Source organism: Notamacropus eugenii, chromosome 4 (genome assembly GCF_028372415.1).
Source record: "Notamacropus eugenii isolate mMacEug1 chromosome 4, mMacEug1.pri_v2, whole genome shotgun sequence".
Taxonomy (NCBI): domain Eukaryota; kingdom Metazoa; phylum Chordata; class Mammalia; order Diprotodontia; family Macropodidae; genus Notamacropus; species Notamacropus eugenii.
Genome location: NC_092875.1, coordinates 259103917 through 259123255, shown reverse-complemented (window position 1 = coordinate 259123255; position 19339 = coordinate 259103917). Strand labels below are relative to the sequence as shown.

The following is a 19339-nucleotide window of genomic DNA, read 5'->3' as shown; positions in this document are numbered from 1 at the left end:
AAAGCACCCATGAGTACTTTCCCTTAGTTTATAAAGATAATAAAGGAACATTGATATGATTCAAACCCAGGTCCTGACACCAAATCCAATGCTTGGTCTCGCTCAATCCCACATCCTAAAAGAGCTAGGTTACCTCTAGCCAAAGGAGGCCTAGGAGAGGACTGGAATTGTGTGGAGGTGACATTCCCCACACCCCAAAGGTTAGGAATTTGATATCCCACTTCTGAAGGTTTGCAAAGTCCTGTGATGGTCAAGGAATTCCTTCATGAACAATCTGAGGTACTTCCTCCAAACATATCAATATGCCAATGTGACACAGATATTGAATAACTTATACAAAAACTCCTTTGACAGTATTTCCATTTATTTACAGAGAGCTTGTTTTCAGCAGAACAAAGTGATCAGAGGTTACAAAAATGGTCATTTTCCACAGCTGAAATCTGTTTCTGAGTGAATCCATGATGAAAAGACAATGCATTTTCTGGTTATTTTCTATTGTCAGTGCTGTTGTTGTTTAATATCTTCAGAATTGGTTTCAGGAAGATATGTTCTACGAAAAGGAGAGAGAACAACTTATGACATGATTCATAAATGTGAAATTGTTATTTTAATGAATCCCAATGAAATGGTCTAATTTTTAAATGAAGTCCTTATCAATGGCTTTCTGGAACCATTCCATGGTGTCGTTCAGCCTTATCCACTGCCTCTGAGATTCACCAAACTTGATTGAAATGTTCAAGAACATTTCTCAAATTTGATGAGCAAGGGAATATGCTAGACACTGGGGATACAAAAGTGAAAAAATCACACTGTCTCTGACCTCAGGAGACTTTATAATCTAATACAACGTGTAAGAAAAAAGCAAAGTGTGAAAGGGCCATAGAAGACGCAATTATAAAGACCTCTTGGGAAATTTGAGGTGGGAGAGATTGCCCAAAGGATTACTCAGACCTTTGGGGAGATCTCTTTAAGGTCCAATCTAATTATCTATGGCCCCACTCTATCCCCATTAACAGTGAGATGGTTATGAATGTTTTTGCATTGGGTAAGATTTTAAAAGGTCCCTCACTGTAGGAAAATATTTAATTAAAGTGAGAATAGAAATCTTGCATTTGGAAGGATGATCCTGCACCTTGGCTTGTTATCTTGCAAGAAACATTCTCTTAAATCTCCCTCACTGACAATTTTCAATCTTCCCAGTCCAATTTTCTCATTAAAATGTACTTGCATTACCTTTCTTTCAAGGTGATTATGAGAAAAGAACATTGAAAACCCTGAACACTACACATATGTGAATTGTTATTCTCTCTACTCTTTAAAAAAAAATTCTCTTTCTCCCTTTCTTTTATTTCATCTATAAAAGAGATAATAGCAGCACCTTCCTCTGAAGGTTATTCTGAAGACCAAATGAGATGACTTATATTAAGTACTTGGCTTACTTTAAAGAGCTCTATTGAGTCAAGTTAGCAAGCATATATTATGCACCTACCTACTATGTGCCAGGCACTGTGTTGAATGCTGAGCATATAAAGAAAAAAAACAGCCCTGCTCTCAAAGACCTCACACACTAAGTGGGAAAGATAACATGCAAACTACTATGAATGAACAAGATACATGCAAGATAAATTGATGGTGGTCTCTGAGAGAAGGTGCTAGGATAACAGAGGATTGGGAAGGCTTTTTTGTTGGAAGTAGAACTTTAGTTGACATTTGAAGGAAGCTAGGGAAGCCAGAGAATAGGATGAGGAAGGAGAGCTCCAGGCATGAGGCACAGTCCATGAAAATGCAGAGTTGGGAAATGTAGTGAGTATCTTGGATGAAGAACAAAGAAGAGGACAGTCACTGCTTCCTGAGTACTGAGAGGGGAGTGAGGTTTAATAAGCTGGGAAAGACGTCAAAGGGCTAGGTTATGAATGGTGTTTAAAGCCACTGGAGTTTATGTTTGATCCTGGAGGTAATAGGGAGTCCCTGGAATTTATGGAATGGAGAGTGTCATGATATGGTCAGACCTGTGTTTTACAGAGATCACTATGACAGCTGACTGGAGAGGGGAGAGAGTAGATTCAGGGAGATCAACCAAAAAGGCTGTGACAATAGTCCAGGTGTGAGTTTAGGAGGTCCTGCTCCAGGGTAGTAGCAGAGTTAGGGGAGAGTGGGTGGCATACAGGAGAAACATTACAAAGGGAGAATTATAACAGGACTTAGAAGCAGAATGCATATGGCAAAAGAAAGAATGAGAAGTTGAGGATGACCCCAGTTATGATCCTGGGTGAAATGGAGAATGGTGATGTCATCATCAACAAGAAAGTTTAGAAAACTCGAGGTTTGAGGGAAAACATAACAAGGTCAATTTACATGTGTGATGATGATCATGATGGTGATGTTTTAATTGCCCAGACTATAGCTTTTCCATGTCTTAGATAATATTTGCAGATTTACTAGGAAATATCTTTTTTTCATTCCAGTTTCATTTTTTTTGTTAATTTATTTTAGTCTTCAATATTCATTTCCACAAGATTTTGAGTTCCAAATTTTCTCCCCATCTCTCACCTCCCACCCCCACAAGATGGCAAGCACTCTAATTACCCCTTCCCCCTGTCTGCCCTCCCCTCTATCACCCTATCCCCCTCTTATCCCCTCACCTTCACTTTCTTGTAGGGCAAGATAGATTTCAATACTCCATTGCCTGTACATCTTATTTCCCAGTTGCATGTAAAAACAATTTCTAACGTTTGTTTTCAGAACTTTGAGTTCCAAATTCTCTCCCTTCTTCTGTCCCTTCCCAGTCTCATTGAGAAGGCAAGGAATTCAATATAGGTTATACAGGTGTAGTTGTGCAAAACACTTCCATAGTAGTCATGTTGTGAAAGACTATATTGCCCTCCATCCTATCCTGCCCCCCCATTTAATCTATTCTCTCCTCTAACTTTGTCCCTATTCAAAATTGTTTGCTTCCAACTATTACCCTCCCATATGCCCTCTCTTCTATCATCTCCCCATCTTATTCCCCCCCATTTTCCTGTAGGGTAAGATACCGAATAGATTGTGTATGTTATTCCCCACTTAAGCCGAATCCAATGAGAGTAATATTCACTCATTCCCTCTCACCTCCTTCCTCTTCCCTTCCATTTTAAAAGCTTTTTCTTGCTTCTTTTATGTGACATCATTTACCCCATTCTATCTCTCCCTTTCTCCTTCTAGGAAATGTCTTGCCTTGTCCCATCTGCATAATTCTATTGGTCATCTCCTCTCTGGTTACATCCCTCTCTTCCCTAGTTCCATTCCTCAACATTGACCTCGATTCCATTCAACCTGACCAACCTAGCAACCCTAGCTGATGGAAGAAGGTTCAGGATATTTACTCATTGAATCCACTGTTGGCCTCTGAAATCTCTCAGTATCAGATCTGACATCCATAAAACAATTTGTAAATTTTGTAAAATTTTTAGGCACATTTTATCAACAAAATGGTAAGCCTGTTGACTAAATTGGTTGTTTTCCAATGTCTTGCTTTAAGGTAAACTTTAAAAATATTTTTTTTTCTGCCCTAACTTTTGATTAATCAACTATAAAATGAAGTCTAATGAATGACTCATCTTCCCTCTAGCCACTGTGTGAGCATCACAAGAGGTTCTGGTCTAGAATTTTGTTCTCTCTCTGCACTCTTTCCTTTGGTGACTTCTTTAGCCCTCATATGCATAATTGCCATTTCTATCCAGATGACTTATCCTAGATATATAGATATAGATATGTGGATAGCTATAAAAAGGAATAGATACATCTTCCCTCCACATAGCCTTATCTATATGAATATTTATATACACATATATTCACCCATAACATACCTCCTGAATTAAAGGCCTATGTTACCAGAAAGTTCACCTGGAAGTCCTATTGGCATCTCAATCTCAACATGATCAATCAATATACCTTGAATTTCATTTCTATCAGTCATTCATAGGATCGTAGATCTAGACATGGAAGGGACCTCAGAAGTCATCCAGTCTAACTCCCTCATCTGATAGTTGAGGAAACTTGACCCAGGGAAGTTTCTTAACTTGCCTATTAGCATCATACCAGTAGGTAGCATTGGAGGTGAGATTTGAACCCAGTGTCTTTGACTCCACACTCAATGATCTCTAGGCTCATATTATGTGCTAAGCACATGCTCCAGCCCTTTCCAGAGTTGCATACTTCTGTCTGACATGCATGCTCCTGTTTAGTCAAATAGCCTATTAGGTGTCCCTCACCCAAGACATGTCATCTCTCATTTCTGTGTCTTTGCACAGACTGTCCCTCATTTCTACATTTCTAATTTCTCCTTTTGCCCCTTAGAATTCCTCTGCTCCTTTAATGTTTAGTTTACCTGAGGCCTTTTCTGATCTTTCTAGGTGCTAGTGCTTCCCCATTAAAATTAACTTGTGTTTATTTCCTATTTTGTACAAATTTAATTTAATTTTGTATTTTGTACAAATTTTCTATTTTGCAAGTTGTATTCTATTTTCTAAAATTGTATTTATTTTCTATTTTGTACAATTAATTTGTACATTTTTTTCATTCTTTTCCTATGCCCTTAATGACATCTGTGTTATAGTCCAGCAAAATCTGTTAACTTTTTCAAACATGATTCATAAATGTTATTCTGTCTCCTTTTGTGCCTTGGCAAAATTTTTCTCTGTCTGTTATACATTTCTAATAGAACTCCCCATTTAGTATAGAGCACAACTCTGGTGCCATCTGTTACTAGAGTTCTTTACTGATCCCCATGGTTATTACCTCTCTCTCTCTGTCTCTCCCAGTCTCTCTCTTTCTGTCTATCTCTAGTTTGTATTAATCTCAATGAATTACTTAAGAATTTATCCAGTGTCTTAAATAACTCCTGTGTCAAAGACACTTCACTAGATGCTAGGGATACAAAGACCAAAAAACAAAAACAATCCAGTCTCTTTCCTCAATGAACTTACTTTCTAATGAGGAATACACACTTACCCATATATACACATGTGTGTTGGTGGATAGGCACATCCTATTTTATATATATACACATTTATATTATGTGTGAGTATGTGTGTTAAATCCATATAAAGTAGAAACAAGGCTTCAGACAGAAAGAGGAATTTGAGCTGAATCTGAAAGGAAACCAGGGATTCTAAGAGACAAAGAAAAGGAGGGAATGCTTCCCAGGAATGGGAGAAGCCTAGTAGAAAGGGCCTAGAGCTGAGAGGTGGGGAGTCATGTATGAGTAACAAGTAGGTCTATGCTTTAGAACGGTGAACATATAGAGAATAATGTATGAATAATGGAGTATTTTAATGAAATCAAGTTGTGAAGGGCTTTAAATATCAAAGAAAGAAATCTGTATTTTATCCTACAGGTAATAGGGAATCCACTGGAATTTACTGAATCCTGGGGTGACATGGTGTAAAGTTAATGGAATATAAACATCTTCCCTGTCCATTAATAGGCCTATGTGACCACATGTGTTCCATGGGCCATGTTCCCAGGTCTAAAAGTACACAGGTATTTCAATCACAGATATCTTACTGCTTTGAGCTCCAACCCAGTTCACAGCTGCGACACATCCTGAGTCACATAAAGCCTCGAGGCAGAGTCAATCAAGCTCTTTTCTATACCTTTCCAATTAAGTGCTGAGGCATATAGATTTTCAAGCTTCTAGGAGCTAAGCCAATCAGGTGCCAAGCCTTTGTTTGAAAACCACATGTATTGTATTGCTTGGAGGGAGAGGAAGTGGCAGATGGAGGAACTTGACTAAGGGGACTTGCTTGTGGAGAGGCTGGACTGTAAGAACGCTTAAGATATCGGTGCTCCCTGGGTTGATGATGTGTACAAATATTTTTGTGACTTTATTAAGTCTTGTTTTCTGGTATCTCAATAGTGATGTTCTGAATAAATATTTTGGTTTGGTCTTGAATGAAGACAGCTTATTGTATTTTGTTGTTCAACCGAGGAAGTACCTAGGTATTGAATATCACATTGGTGTTACACATGGTTTAGGAAAATCATCCTGGTAGCTGTGTGGAGGATGGATTGGAATGAGGAGAGGCTTGAGGGAAAGAGACCAGGGAGAAATGATGAAGACCTGAACTAGGGTGGTGGCTCTATAAGAATGAAAAAAGAGGTGAATATGAGAGATCTTGGGAAAGTAAAAAGAGTATATTTGTGCAACTGAATATAGGGGGAGGGAGAATGTGGCATCAAGGATGAGAATCTAGCTAACTTGAAATTTACAAATTATGGGATTCCAATTTGGAAGATCTTTGCTGCACTCTTCCATCTTCATTACTAATTCTGCATGATAACATTCAGGAACCTTCTCCAGTCGAGTAAGCCCTTAAGCCTCCCCCTCACTGTTGGGCCAACAAGAAAGGCCTTTAAGTAGTCATAGCTATCTATATTCTGAAAAGCACCTCTGAAGCCACCAGACCTCATGCCCTCACGTCACAGGAGAGCCAACAGACCCAAGGACATTAAACAAATTGCTCAAGGTCAGAGAGGTCATAAGAATCAGACACAAGAACTTAATAGAGCCAGGTCCTCCTGTAGCATTGTTCTCCCTTAAGACCCTACTTCCCCCCAACACTCCATCATCAACATTATCCCTCAGTCCTTCCTCAGAGAAAGTATGAGTCAGCAGGTAAGAAGTCAGGGAGAAGATACTAAAGAAATCTATGCTTTCTCTTCTCTGTGTGGTGACATGACATTGTCTATCTTTTCCATAAACTGAATGGGGAGATGGAAGTAAGACAGTAAAAGAGCAGAAAGATTAGTGGAATTACCAATTTCCTTCTACTCTGGTTTCATTACTAGGACTAAACTCCTAGGATATCACATATTTCAATACAAATTCAAAACAAAAAGTATTCAAAAAACAAAATCATTTCCTTTTTGAAAGCACTGTGTAATATGTGGATGGACAACAAAAAATTGTCCATCTGAACTTTTTAATCAAAGAAACAGTGCAAGGCATTGAGTTAGGGAGATTAGGGCTCAAATACTACCTTGGATACTAGCTATACAATATGAACAGGTCTGTTGGCTTTAAGAGGCAGGTTGGTTGTTTAGAAGATAGAGCACTGGATCTGGAGTCAGGAAAACAAGAACTCAAATCTTGATTCAAACACTTATTAGCTATGTGGCCCTGGGTTAGTCACTTAACCTTTGTCTGTCTTGGTAACCTTCTTTTGTAAAATAAGGAAATAATAGCACCTGTCATAACTACTGTGGAAGAAAAATAAGCCTGAGAGGCTAGAAGGAAATGTTTGGACCCCTGTGCTCACCTACTATGTGTAGTTCTTACATTTTTGCTGTTCAGTTCCAATTGTGTCTGATTCTTCACGATGCCTCTTGGGGTTTTCTTGGCAAATATACTGGAGTGGTTTGCCATTTCCTTCTCCAGTTCATTTAATACATGAAGAAACTGAGGCACACATGGTTAAATGACTTGTCCAGGGTCACCCTGCAACCAGATTTGAGCTCTGGAAGGTGAGTCTTCTCCACTCTCTCCACTGTGCCGCTTATCTGCCTGAAGTAATTCTATCCTTTGTCTTTCTTTGTAAAAATTAGTTCCATTGATAATTTCTATTTTTATACCATTTTGGGGGTATATCTCTCTGTGTCCCTCTGAACCTTCTCTTATAACAAAGAAAAATCAGTCAAACAAAAGTAAGTACTACAATGACCATATGCAATCTTCTGCCACAGTAATTCCATACCTCTCGGCCAAGAAGAAGGGAACATATTTCATTATTTATTCTCTGGGACCAAGATTTGTTATAATAATGACTCTGTGGTTTTCTTTTATAATTTGTGTTCTGTTACATTATTGCATACTTACATCTTCTAAGGTGATTTACTGTATTTTTTCTTAACACAGTAGATGCTCACAAGAGTCACTGCCAACATAACAGCAAATACAATTGCAGTGAACAAAACTTCTATAATGATGGCATCGATGGTGGAGGCCTTCCTCTCACATCTTTCTCCCATGTACCACCAGTCTTTACTTGATTGACACCTACAGAATGAGAAATTAGACTCTGAAATATAGCAAGACATGTTTAGAAAGTTATTTGGTAAACATTCATCCTGGTCATTTTCAAACAGATGTCAGTCATCACAAAGGAGGAAAGATCACTGGAAAAGTACATTTTTGATCAGTTGAAAATGTCGACTTGAGTCGTTATGACTTCATCTTTCACAACACCATTCTGTTCATGGTCATACAGGTAGGAAATAATGGCACCAAGATTCTAACCCTAATATATCGGCTCCAAATCCAACATTTTCTATTGCCCTAAAAGACGAAATTTGGCAACTGATTAGATATATACAGTTAGTGAGAAAGAGGAGCTGAGGATGAGACTATGCTCGAGAACCTGGGTGACTGGAAGTATGATCATAATGCCATGTATTTGTATTGTACTTTACCAAACTGACAAAGCATTTTACAGAAATTATTACATCTAGGCCTGTAAACAACCCTGTTAGGCAAACACCATAGGCATTATGATGTCCAAGAAAGAGACTCAGAGATTAATTGACTTGCCTTGGGAGGTGGCCAATAAGTATCTGAGGTAAGAATTAAACCGAGGTCTTCCAGACTCGCTGTCCAAAACTCTATGTATTATGTACATTATAGTATTCCATTAGAATTCAGGCAATGTCATTATTTTTACTACTAGCCATAAAAGGACATGAAATTAATTACAGTACAGTGGCATCTGCAATGGAAAGCACACTGTATGTGGAATCAGAGGATTTGGGTTCAATTCCTGGATCATCTTCTACCTGTGGGACCTCTCAGAGGGTTGGATTTAGTGACGGCTCAGGTCCTTTTCGATTCTGAGTCTATGATCATAAGATTCTATAAATATTCTGTGGACAGTAATGTGAGAGTTACAGTCAGGGGAACTCACCTTTCACCAACTTTCAAACCGATTTTTTTTGTAACTGAAGACATTTCACAAAGAAGATCAGTGTATACCTGGAGATGCTAAAGCTGTCTCCTTACCTGCATTCCGCTTTGTCATGGCGGATAACACAGACACCATCGTTCTCACAAGTGAATCCTTCACAGCCACTTACATTAGGTTTTGATGGAGACACTGGGATAGATGATGGTGGCTCAGTGTAAAGGAGATGTGATATATCTAAAGGAGAAAATGGCGCATGGATGGAGGTTGGGTTTTGTTTTAATAACCATGCACTTAGAGTCTTGTAGAACTGAAGGTCGAGCAAATCAGTCAAAAATCATTAACTAATATTAAGCACTTAATTTGTGCCAGGGATACAAAGAAAAGAAAAAAATAGCCTGTCCCTGCTCTCAAGGTGTGTCCATTTATAAAGGAATCGACAACAATAACCATATACATAAAAGATATAAAGAGCAGATACAAGATAAACTGAAGGGTGAGGCAATAGCAGCTGAATTTCCCATCACTGGAGATCAAGGGGAGGATAGATGACTGTTTGATGGGAATATTGTAGAAGACACAAGTGTTCTAATGAAGAAAGGCATGCTGTATGTTTTAGGAGGTTTCAGAGTAGAGAAACTGGCACAGTTAAATCTCAGAGCTCAGTTAACACATTTTACCTGATTTTATTCATCAATCAGAAAACACCTGTGCCTTAAGCAACTGCTATGGGCCAGGCACAACAAACACAAAGATAAAACTACAATTGTATGATTAATACAGGACCTGGAAGAATTGATGAAGATGTCACTTTTGTGGCCTATGGAAATATGTATCTCTCTCCATAAGAACAGGACACTACAAGATGCACAACAAGGGATGTGATCTGGTGTTTCTTCTATCAAACACATGAAAGTCAAAATTTTCCGACACTATAAACTGGGTCATCTGCTATCACAAGACTTCTTCTCAACTCTTAACCTGCTAAATCAGAGAGAGCAAAGACTACAACATGTTAGAGCCAGGGACCTTAAGTTATAGAGAGTTCCATCCCCTTCATTTTACAGATGAGGAAACTGAGGCCTAGAGATGGCCCGAGGTGTGTTGGGTGATTTGGTGCAGATCTTTAATTTCACTAGTGTACAAAGCTTACAGTGAGGAAACTTCTTCTAGCAGTACAAATGGACAATTAATCTCCAATTTATAGTCTTGGAGAGATCCCTGACCTTCTGAGAGATTAAGGACCTTGCCCAGGATCACATGGTCAGTATGAACAGGGACCAGATCATCCTGACTCTGATACTACTTCTCTATATTCTATGCCACACTGTTTCCTACAAGGTGTGCTTAACATGAAAAAATTTTAGCTCTAATTAATACAACATGAAAACTATGAAAATTACAATATGAAATATACTCTGATTCCTTGTTATGGTGCAGAAGTGATCCAGGGTATTCAAAGGTAAAGTACATAGTACTTTGAGTAAAGTACATAAGTAAAGTACAAGCTCTGGCAGGTCCAGGGATATGCTAGAGCTAGTTCAAACCAGCTCACAAAAGCTGATTGTTAAATTTTCAGTAAACATCTATACTTTGGAAAACAGCAAATGCTATCAGGATATGATCTGAGGCTCTGTTGTACTAAGCAATGTGAGGGTTAAAATTCAGGTCAGGGGAGAGAGTGCACCCATCAGGCTGAAATCATGGATATTTTGAAGTGTTGATACGCATTGCCACAGCTCACCTGTTTTAAGAACTAAATGGATAATTTTTACTACTAGAAATTTATGCAAAGAAACACAAACACACATACAACTTCCAGAAACAATAAGACTGAAAAACAAAAAAAAATTAATAAAGCTTACTTTAAAATAGGAATGAATTGTTTGGGCTTTGTGTGACTTAAATGACATTTAAATTTTTTTGTGTCTCAGACCCCTTTGGAAATTTGATGGAACCTATGGACCATTTCTCAGAATGTTTTTAAATGAATAAAATAAAATGAAAACAGTTACACTGAAATACACTTATCAAAATCTTTTTTTTAAGTCACAGGCCCGTGATTTAGAGCCCCTTTTGTTTCAAATTTCAGTTGTTTTGGTTTGTTTCCCTAAGACATAGAATGTCATATATATCATAAAATGCATGACATATTTCCCCTTCTTTTCTTCCGAATCTTTCTACAACAAACCTAAGACAGTCTCTTTCCATCTTTATGTGTGTTCTCTGCGACAAGATAAGCAAGAATCACAATGAGCTACCGAAATAGACATCATAGAACTTTGTTGATTTAAAAGGTACCTAAGAGATCATACATACCTGCAACCTCGAGGCCACATGTGGCCTTCTAGATCCTTGAGTGTGGGCTTTTGACTGAATCCAGATTTTACAGAACAGATTCTTTTATTAAGGGGACTTGTTCTGAGAAGCTTAGATCCAGTCAATATATAATAATGACAATTCTATAAATTGTCATAATAAAAATGACAATTCTAACTAAATTTTTATATATACTATATATATTATACATATAAATTTATATTAAATATTTATTTACACGTACTATAATTTACCTATGCAGTGTCATACCAATCAAACTACCAAAAATTATTTCTAGAGCTAGAAAAATAATAACAAAAAGTCAAAAACATGGAGGGAATCAATGAAAAAAAATGTGAAGGAAGACAGCCTAGCAATACCAGATTTCAAACTATATTACAAAACAGTAATGATTAAAACAATCTGGTACTAAGAAAAAAGAATGATGAATCCATGGAATAGAACAGATACACAATACACAGTACTAAATTGTCACAGTAATCTAATATTTGCTAAGCCCAAAGATCCAAGTTTTGGACACAAGGACCCTCTAATTGATCAAAATTGCTGGAAAACCTGCAAAGCAGCTTGGCAGATATTAAGTATACTCCAACAACTCACATCCTACACCAAGATAAGGTCAAAATGGGTACACATTTAGACATAAAGGGTGGTCAAGTGCAAGCTAAGAGAACACGGAAAAATTATACCATCTACCCAGTACAATATGTAATTATGTTTTATATGATTTTATTTGGACAATTTGTATGATATTTCTTGCCTTTAATTCAATGGATGCGGGAAAGGTGAGAGGGAAGGAAAGAATACTGAGCTCAAAAAAAAATTTTAATGAATTCTTAAAATAATAAATTTACTAGAAAAAGAAAAACGTTCTGTACAGGAGAGTCATCTTGCATTGACATACCTTCCATGGTCAGAAGTATGTACACATTATCTCCTTTGATAAAATCTCTGCTTTGCAGCCAGTGGTGGGTTATGAAGAAATTGGTTCCACTTGTGTGGCCTCTGCTATATGATGTTCCATTAGGGAAAGTCGCTGTCACTCCTACTTTGGAGGGCTTGTCCCAAAAAAAATTTCCATTTTCTTTACCTGAAAAAGCACTTCATATTTATGGGTCATATCAAGTAAGCTCAAGTTTTCATGAGGTTAGAAAAAAGCAAGTGATAGTACAATGGTATAAAAATGACAACCAAATAAATGGCGTTTATGCCCAGGGATACTTTCTCTGTCAGATCTGTGGAGTTTGTTACTGCATTCTTAATGCTAAAGGAATACATAACAGACAGAGGTCTGATGATCATCGATGTGACATAACTGGAAAGGTACCAAAAATCTTAACCCAAAATATCTGTTCCACTGACCTGTGGTAATCCCACCATTGGAATCACTTTTTAGGGGCTTTCTTATTCATTTTAACTGCCTGAAGAGCATATTGTACCTGGATAGACAACATATTAATACAGATTAATTTAATTTATTTAGTTAAATTAGTCAAAATTATTGATTGTCACCTGCTGGGAAACAAAGTCTTGAAGGGATCTGACATCAAGAAAAAAATGCAACATGCCAATGAGGTCCGGAAGTAGGGGACCCAAGTTAGTCAGGGGCAGTTATAGAAACTTAGGAGCTCAAAAGGGGTCCTGGAGAGAGGGAAGGGAGGAAGAGATTATTCAGAAAATAAACTTTGCTTAACTTCACAATTTTGCTCATGCTACTTCTATCTTCCCCAAGATATTCAAAAATGAAAAGACACAGAGCCCAACGATTCTTATGGAATCTACTGAAGAGGCCATTTCCTGCTTATATGCCTGTTTCTTAACCAACTGAGGGAATTTTTTAAATATACTCAGAAGTTCAAAAGAGAGTTCTTTGACTTTTTTCAGACCGCACCAAAATCACCCCTATTTCTATAGCATGGAACGCTTGTGCTATTATACAACATTGGATCAAAGGTTACTATATTTAGAAACAGAAGGAACCTTAGAGAAGGTCTCCTCCAACCCCCTTATTCTGAGAACGGGGAAGCTAAGACCCAGGAAGATAATATAATTTACTCAAGATCATACAGGGAATGTTGTTTCCATTATGCTGTATGTTCTGAACTCACTATTACCTGTTATAGTTCCTTAGCAAAATGGATTGAGGAAATAACAGAGAAATCAGTACTGACCCTATGGAAGAGAGTTCCACTCTCTTCTCTGTGGCTCTAAAGATGGCACATTCTAGACTGTCAGCTGATCCTGTCATCTTGCCCTGCACTCAGAGTCCAGGGCCAATAATAGGTCTCAGCCAAAGTCTCATTTGTACATTGTTTAGTTTCAATAGCTCAGAGTGTGTAAATAGCAGTTGTTTCTGTTCTGGCTAGAAACCTTGAGGCTCTTCCCCTCTCAAATTGATTCCTTTGAGAAGGCAAGCTAGATCATCCTTTGCCTCAATTCTGACCTGTCCTTTAACCATTGAATGGGTGTTGCCTCAGACAAACTGAGACCTGGGAAAGACCTTAGCTTAAAAAAGGCAAGGTCTCCCACTACATCTGATGCCATTGCCAGGCATACTGACCTTTGTCTTGCCACTGGACTTGGAGGAGAAAGTGAGGCTGGTAACTTTGCACAGCCCTGCCGCACTTAAATCCAATTCATTTTCAAGTCAAGACATCACCCTCCAGATGTTATTGGTCCTCTTTGGGAAAGAAGGACAAAAGCAACATGTCTATCTGTCTGTCTATCTATAATGAGGGAGACTTCTGTATATGGGTTCTGTGCATTTATTTCCCTCTAAGATTACCATGTTTCTTACCTGCTTTATCACAGAAGTTCAACCTTTTCACAATAAATTTCAAAATTCAGGCTCACAATAATCTTTTGAGAAACCCTCTTCTTTTCTCCTTACCAAGCCCCAAGAGTGTACAGTAAAAATAATGAAGCCAGAAGTTCACTTCCTATATACTGCTCCTTTTCAGGAACTAGAAAACAGGCATGATACTTGGACCAATCTTTACAAAATTTTCATTGAATAATTATAATGTTTTCCTCTTTATCAATGCCATTGTTTCATCAGCTGAGTTTGCTTAAGCTGTTCATTCATTCCACAATCATTTATTTAATAATTCTCCTCTATTCAAGAACTGAATTATGCCATTATGATATACAACCCTAGTGTGACCAGGGTAGTTGGGTAGCACAAAGGATAGCCAGGAAAGTAAACTGACCAGGGAACCAGAGTGAGACAAAAAACAGAGGTTGAGAATTAATTGAGGGGAAGGATTATTCTTTGAATCAGCCCATACATTATATGGGCTGACCTTCTTGTTCCAAGTTTCCATGTTGGAGCTTTGATTGCCCATTGTTCTTGACCTTCACCTCCAGACAACCACTGCAATACTCCTTCACAACTCTCCTTCTTCAAAGACTATAGAATCCTGTACCAGACCCACTGGTGGTCACTATTAAATGATAAGCAATCTAGTTCAATTTTCATCCTTTTTTCTCTTCCTCCTTTTCCCTTCCCTCCCTCCCCAGCTTTCCAGTGAAATTGTATATTGTGTCAGGAATAAAGAAAAAATTCACAAACCAATTTTTGTAAACGGATCTGTAGTCACACTCCTCTGGTTGGACATGCGCCGACGCATATCAGGACCTTGATCCAATAATGTCATTGTGGCTTGTTGCCATGGACATGGCCATTGTAATTGGTCATCATTGGCTCCAGAAATCAGAGAGAAATATATCCCTACCGTATTCTGATCACTTACATCTAACTGAATCTGAAAGGCATAGCCTGCTTTAGAATAAAATGGAGGGCTAAAAATGATTTCGCTTGAGCTAATGAGTTCCATGAAATTGCTTATCTTCCAAATGTGATGAGGACAGTGTGTTTCTGAAAGGTTGAGGTCATCAATGGAGAGACCACCAGCTGATGCGCCAATACCTCGAGTTCCTTCAAATACCACCCTGAATTTGGTGGTAACTGTCAATGGTACAAAATGGAGTTGCCAGGTTCCAATGACTTGATCTATAATAGAAGAGAAATGTCAACTTTTTAAAGTCAATCAATTACTGATTTAATTACTAGTGAACCAGATAGCTCCCAGCTCCCAGGACTAAATGGTAGGTCACAAATCAGTAAGTTTCTATGCCATAGTTCCACCCACTCTTCAATTCCAAAATTTTACTTCCTGATATCATGCCAGATCACAAAGCCTGAGGGAATGTTTGAGGACTTTTCCAATAACTAATGAAGTAATCTCCTAAACTTTTCTAGAGTTATACAGTTAGACAAGCAGCCATATTCAGAGATCAAGTTCTACCTCTGTTCTGCTCACAGGAATGTGAGAATTTATACTGATAATAGCTAGAAATTATGTAGTACTTCAAGGTTTTCAAGACACTTTAACAAAAAGCTCATTTGATCCTCATGGTAATCATACAAGAAAGGTGCTATTATTATTCCCATATGAGAGAAAAGGAAACCAAAGCATACAGAAATTAAATTACTTGTCCAGGGTTACATAGGAAAGACAAAATAAAAACAGAAAACCTTGGACTAGATGAACGCTAGGGTCCTCTCCAGCTAAGAATCCCATGCATGTCACAGACCATCAAAAGACAAAAGGCCTGGCATGATAAAGGGGAAAAGCCCAGACAAATCGGACAGAAAGCGTCTGACAAGTTCTATGAAAGGAAGCAAAGAGCTATAAAAGTTTTTAGCCCAAAGTCAACCTTAATTCCCCAAGGATGAAATCTCATACCTTTTACTTCATCCACCAGAGTTAGAGAACTGTTATCATGTTCTGAGGTATACTGTCTGATGTAGATCTTGAGCTGGTCATCTTTGTTACCACTGTTGTAGTAATAAAACTGCAAACACTGAAACCCTCTCTTGGGGTAAAATATTCGGCTTTCCAGGATTGCCTTTTCCCCCTCATTCACAGAACTGCTGTTGAAGTGCATAAAGAAACCACAGCCTGGGAGAAGACAAAGAAGAGACTTGAGATTTGAAGATCTTGGCTCCAGAAGGGAAATTTCACAGATGGGTGTACTTAATATATGAAGCCATGATAAGCTTATTACGTGTGTGTGCATGCATGCATGTGTATGTGTATGCATGTGCATATGTGTACTATAAATTAAGCTACAGTTATGACTTGAAAACTAGCTCACTGAATCAATACAAAGTGAAATATTAATTGGCCACATACATGTAAAAAACACCTAAAAAACCCTACATGTACAATAGCGAATCAATTTGCTTTTTCACGGCTCCATGAACCACATTTGGCAAAAGGAAAAACTGAGGCATGCAAAGATGGAAAGGGTCAAACACCATTATGTCATTTCAAACATCATTTAAAACCCTACCATAACAGCCAGGCAAAATGAGGCAGGTTCAGGGATATGCTGGTAAATATTTAACAACCAGAATTCTAGGAGGGGGGAAGAACGTGTATGCATGACAGATTTTTATATTTAATCTACATGATCATTTTCTCCATCACTTTCTAAATCGAGACATTCCACAACAACAAAACTTGCTTCGATTTGCATATTTGGTGATTTCTGAAGCATGAATGTCTACACAGAAAATTTGAGTCCAGTTTGGAGATTCTTCCAGATCTGCACACATGCCCTCCCACTCCTTCTACAGCAAGAACAGAGGTGCTCTATGGAATGTGCCCCTAAGGAAACACCCATCAGGAATGGGAGAAAGGAAGAAGGAAGACCAAACAAGGAGAGAGACTCATTGCCACAGTTAACAAGTGGTTTCTACAACTGCATATACTAGGGTTAATTCAAGAATGTGAATGTCCTCTAAGGAAATGGAAATGCCCTTCAGTTCTGAGGATTGTAGAAACAGTGACACTGAAGAAAAGAAGGCCCTTTGATAGTCTGCTCTGACTGGCGTTCTTCCTGAATTCTTGTGTCTTATCAGCCAATCGTGATGATGAAAATAACAATAGCTACCTTTTATATTGTGATTTTTATTATCTGTGTACTAAGCTAAGAACTTTACAGGTATCTGACAGCAACCCTAGGAGGTAGGTGCCATTATTAACTTTATTTTACAAATGAGGAAACTGAGGCAGAAGGTTGTGTTTTTTTTTTTTTAAGCAACTTTCCTAGTACCACGTAGTTAGTAAGGAACTAAGGTCAGATTTGACCTAAGGTCTCTTCTGACTCTATGCACCATAACCACCTGGTTGAGGTAACTATGTATTTAAAAGATTAAGAAAAGAGGGCACCAAAAACTTAAGAGATCCAGAGCTGTAAAAGGTACCTCATGTGCCACCTGGTTCAGCCTCTTCATTTTACATATGAGGAAAATTAGGCACAGCAGGATTAAGCAATTTTGCAAAGACAATAATAGAATTGGAACCTACGTCCTCTGACTTCAGGTAAGCCTCCCCATGTACCAGGCTGCCTCCCTTGAGTTTCACCCTCAGGTGTCAATGGAGAAATGTAGCTGAAGGAGGATGTGGGGTCTTTAAGAATTATTGTTCTATGCATAGGGAAATGTCTGCCTCAGTTTCCCTAGTGATCAATCCAGTTTAAACAGTTCAAATTTCATTAGTTGTTTCACTTTTCTGACCCTCAGTTTTCTCATTTGTAAAAATCTTCAGATTTGTAAAAGTATAAAACTTGGATCAGATGTTCTCAAAGTTCCTTACTGCTCTAATATTCAATCACTATAATTCTACTTACTCAACTTTCTGAATAAAATTTGCCTTAGAAAGATTATGGGGCTGGCCAGAGTGGGTTATTTGCTTCTAAACTAGGTACTTATGGGTTTCTTCATTAATTTTTGTTAGGTAACCCCGTGTTCAAAGTGAACACTGAGACATGTAAAACATGGTCACTGTCCTCCAGGAGTTCACATTTTATGGGAAACACAATATATTTGTAGAAAGAATAAAATACCTTAACAAATTATCTGATTGTAAGTGATAATTCTCAGACTCAAGGAAAAGAAAAAAAGTGAGTTCAGATCCTTACTTCAGCCTGTCCCCCTTTTCGTAAACCTTCCTGTTTCTTCCATCCCCTGAACACAAGAGCAATCTTACCTTACACTTATCAAATTTTCCCTCACCTACCCAAAAATCATTCCATGAGCAAATTAAAAAAGGGACCCCCCAGGTCTGTTTCCTTAGTCTCTAGGCAGTTTATAAAGAAGTGATTATTAATAACTTTATGGTGTAAATAACATGGTTTCAATAGCCAGAGGATATGGATTCAAATTCTACCTTTGACACTGCCCCTATTACTTTGAATAAAACACTTATACTCCTGCACCACAATTTACTAAACTGTAAAATGAAGCATTTGAACAAGATGACCTCTGAGACCCCTTCTACGTCTGAACCTTTAGGCCCAGGATTCTGTCTCTCTTAGGGTCCTGATCAGACCATTCAAACTAGTGTAACTACTCTAAGTTTTAGCATCTGGTTTTACGTTTGTTACCAGAAACAGATCTGTCAGGTGTGGGACTAGTAACATGGTGTTTTAAGATGACTACTCCAAACCAAACTTCAAAGGAAAATATATTGCAGTTAGAATAAAGGAGACATCATCTACAAAGAGTTTTCCCTTGTTTTGACCACCTGAGAAGTTTAGAATTTTCAAGGAAGAAAAAGCATACAGGAGAAAGAGAGACACAGAAAGAGACAGAGGAGAGACAGTGACAGAGAGACAGAGACAGAGAGAGGTAAACAGAGACAGACAGACAGAGACTTCTTTTCCCTAGGAAATTATATCTTATCCGTTTCTCCTCTTCTGGCCCTAATGGTTTAGTGAAATATCCTGCAGAACCGCAAAGAGCGTTATAAAAATTCCCTCTCCCATCTATCCTTTCTCAGACACTCCCTGCAAACTCAGCGTATTAATTGATGCAAACAGAATTGTTGGCCTAAATGGGCGGACAGACAACTAACGGTAAGCCTTAATTTGTCTCGAATATAAAGAGGGCTTGAGATTTTGGCTCCTCCTCTTTCCCCGTACCCTGTCACCTTCTTTCCTTCCCACTCACCAGTCCCCAGTAGAATTCCTAGGGAATGGAAAAAATCCATAACCAC

General features: G+C 38.2%; 1 protein-coding gene across 8 annotated transcripts in view; it reads right to left on the bottom strand.

Moving 5' to 3' along the window:
* Positions 1 to 343: 343 nt before the first annotated feature.
* The window catches only part of LOC140501185 (meprin A subunit beta-like), a 50928-nt gene continuing 31932 nt past the window's right edge, over positions 344 to 19339 (bottom strand). For 7 of the 8 annotated variants that reach the window (XM_072604494.1, XM_072604490.1, XM_072604491.1 and 4 more), the window contains 6 exons: positions 16022 to 16237; positions 14845 to 15285; positions 12178 to 12363; positions 9032 to 9170; positions 7856 to 8035; positions 344 to 550 (listed from right to left, as the gene is read on the bottom strand). In XM_072604494.1, the coding sequence (XP_072460595.1) occupies positions 7861 to 8035; positions 9032 to 9170; positions 12178 to 12363; positions 14845 to 15285; positions 16022 to 16237 (1157 nt within the window). In that variant the 3' untranslated portion in view covers positions 344 to 550; positions 7856 to 7860. Of the gene's footprint in view, positions 551 to 7855; positions 8036 to 9031; positions 9171 to 9595; positions 9918 to 12177; positions 12364 to 14844; positions 15286 to 16021; positions 16238 to 19339 lie in introns of those variants that run through there. The other variant, XM_072604497.1, reaches the window with a different exon arrangement.